The sequence below is a fragment of the Octopus bimaculoides genome, chromosome 15, assembly GCF_001194135.2.
Source record: "Octopus bimaculoides isolate UCB-OBI-ISO-001 chromosome 15, ASM119413v2, whole genome shotgun sequence".
NCBI classification, from domain to species: domain Eukaryota; kingdom Metazoa; phylum Mollusca; class Cephalopoda; order Octopoda; family Octopodidae; genus Octopus; species Octopus bimaculoides.
In genome coordinates, this window is record NC_068995.1 from 28,819,722 (window position 1) to 28,822,511 (window position 2,790).

Below are 2,790 nucleotides of genomic sequence, written 5' to 3' on the forward strand. Positions count from 1 at the left end.
ATATATATATATATATATATAGATAGATATATATACATAGACATTTTCTTAACTTAAGAAAAATATAGAATAATAGTATAATGAAACAATTACCTTTCGTCCGGCTCCGTTATTCCAGAGGTTCATCAATCCCATGCCTATTTCTCTCCGCTCGACCGAATCCACAAAATCTCTTGAAAATTTGGATCCGTATAAAAGGTTATCAGAGCAACCACCCCATTCAAAATCATCTGGATTATCGTTTTCTATAAGTTTCTGCCCACAGCCACAGTGATTCAGTTGCCCTTTAGAGCAGCCTCGAGACACGCTATACATAATACCAGCCGAAAAAATAGCATATAGATAAGCTGTCTCTCTACTTTCTGAAAAACAAAGCAAAATAAAGTAAAAAATTTGAATGCCAAATTACTATGACATTCCAATAAGACTACAGAGACAACGTTCAAATAGAATAAATTTACAAGTTGATTAAATGTAACATTGACTTTTGTTAAGTTCCTTCAGTGATATAATATACGGTTCTGTTTAATCCTTTTAGTATTATTCCACTTCTACAAGAAAATATTAGATGCAGTATTATATCATAACATATCTGTATCTCTATAAGAAAGATCTATAACGCGAATGACAGTAAGGCGTATTCTATTTTGGACCTTATAAGCTGTATATTTAACTAGAGCTTAAGTAACGGAATATATGCACAGAGATATATAATAAAGAAAATATGAAATTGTAGACACCTGATAAGAAGACAAGTTGAATTGAAAATTTTACAGATGAATACATGCATACAAAACATCTATAGAATTATATAATACTTTAAATTTGTCAGATAATATTTTGGAGACCTGTATGTAATAAGCAATACACGCTTACTGAAGTGTATGCATAAGTTATTAAAAGTATATATATCCGCATGTACTTTATATACTATACAGGTGAATCGTTGAAGGCAAAATTTCTATTTATGTTTGTATCTGCCTGAGAGAGATGGATTAAATCTAACATTTGATTATCTTAAATTGCGCGAAATAAACAATAACGTATATTAAAACAAAAATCTCTGGCGCAGAAAACTAGATAAAATTTTACAGGGAATGTATGTAATACAATAAAAGTCTTCATAGCAACCCATTACCCTTCACAAAGTAAAGTTGATGAGGCGCCAGAAATGATAAATCGACGGATTAAATGACTTACAATGTTCGACTTCTTTAAACTTTTAATTCAACTGCTGAAAGTCCTAATTTTATAATTATTTCTGGAAAATCAATAAAATATATACTAGATACGAGGGGTGTCCATTAAAAATTTCCCCTGATACACTTCCAAAGGACTGGGATAAACGAAACATGGCGCAGTCCTTCTCTATATGGTGACACACTTTTCCCATCGCTTTATGCAGCTGTGAAAACCGCGTCTTTAGAAGGTTGCTTCTGGAGCCAAGACTTTACCTCGGAAAATGAGTTCATCATCATCCGAAAAGTGTGTGTGTGTGAGTGTGTGTGTGTGTGTGTGTGTGTGTGTGTGTGTGTGTGTGTGTGTGTGTGTGTGCGTGTGCGTGTGTGTGTACATATACTTTGTATTACGTTGGAACAGTAAGTGCTGTCGCTTCTCAAAATAGAATAGGCATTTTTCGTTTAATCCAGATAATAATTCCCCTCTTTAGCATAACCCTATCTCTTTAGCAAAGTGTTAATCCTACGGGCGTAAAATTGTTCGGGTTTCGAAACAAAGAAACAATAAATACTATTTATGACCCCTTCATAATCAAGTACCTGTTTCTCCCTTTTAAGTAATGTAAAATAATAGTCAGATGGAGCAACGCCGTGAGAATAAAAAGGATGTGGCAAAATTTCGATATGTACTACCTTTTTTTTCTCTTTTACTGATTGACTCGAGCAATATGTGGTCTTGCATTATCGAGTGAGATCAAATAAGAGTGCTTCCACTTGACAATGCTTCACATTAAATGTTTTGATATTTCGAAGATAACACTATTCATATTCCAGCAAACACAAGCCAAAATTATTTTTCGAGTGTAGCCCTTGTTTGGGGATGGATTTTCCTTTTTCTTTGGGCGCTAACCATTGTCGTTTCCGTATAATATGATTATAAGGGACCTACTTTCTATCAATTTTGATGATTCTAAAGGCAAGGTTCGGTAGTAAATCTACACTACAATGGCGAGAAGAGAGCAACTCATTGATTAACCTGAGAAGCAATCAGATGATGTATGATTTGGTTTCAATTCATTTGTTGACTCTCTTACAATTTGCTTTGGATTGTCCTCAGCTAAAGCCTTCAATAGCTCAATAGTTTCAGAACTTGGTCACCCGGATTGAAGGGAATCTGCGTGAGAAAAATTTACCGAGTGAAGTTGGTCAAACCCTTTTTGTCATATAGACACTTAAAGTTCATTTTCATAGAGATAACATATATTTCTTTCCGCTTCCATTGCTGAAGAGACCGTTTTGAATCCATAGAGCATGAAGTGTCTAATATGAGTCTAATCTAAACTCATTTTAAAAGGGTTAAAAAGGATAGGAAATTAATCACTATGGTGTAAAGTAAACTGCAAAAAAAAGAAAAAAATGCATTATAATGTGAAACTTAATACCTATGTTACTGTAAGTATTGAAAAACTACTCTCGAAATGAACGTGTCAAAAAATGGCATAAGACATGCTTTCCAACCTAATACGTGTTCACGTGCGTGTACTTCACACACGAGTACACATAAGCACACACACACACACACACACACACACACACACACACACACACACAC

General features: G+C 34.2%; 1 protein-coding gene across 1 annotated transcript in view; it reads right to left on the bottom strand.

Moving 5' to 3' along the window:
• LOC106870281 (protein Wnt-5b) overlaps nucleotides 1-2,790 on the bottom strand; it is a 367,695-nt gene that overhangs the window by 6,083 nt on the left and 358,822 nt on the right. The window contains exon 3 of the mRNA XM_052973218.1: nucleotides 94-362. Within this exon, the coding sequence (XP_052829178.1) occupies nucleotides 94-362 (269 nt within the window). The remainder of the gene's footprint in view (nucleotides 1-93; nucleotides 363-2,790) is intronic.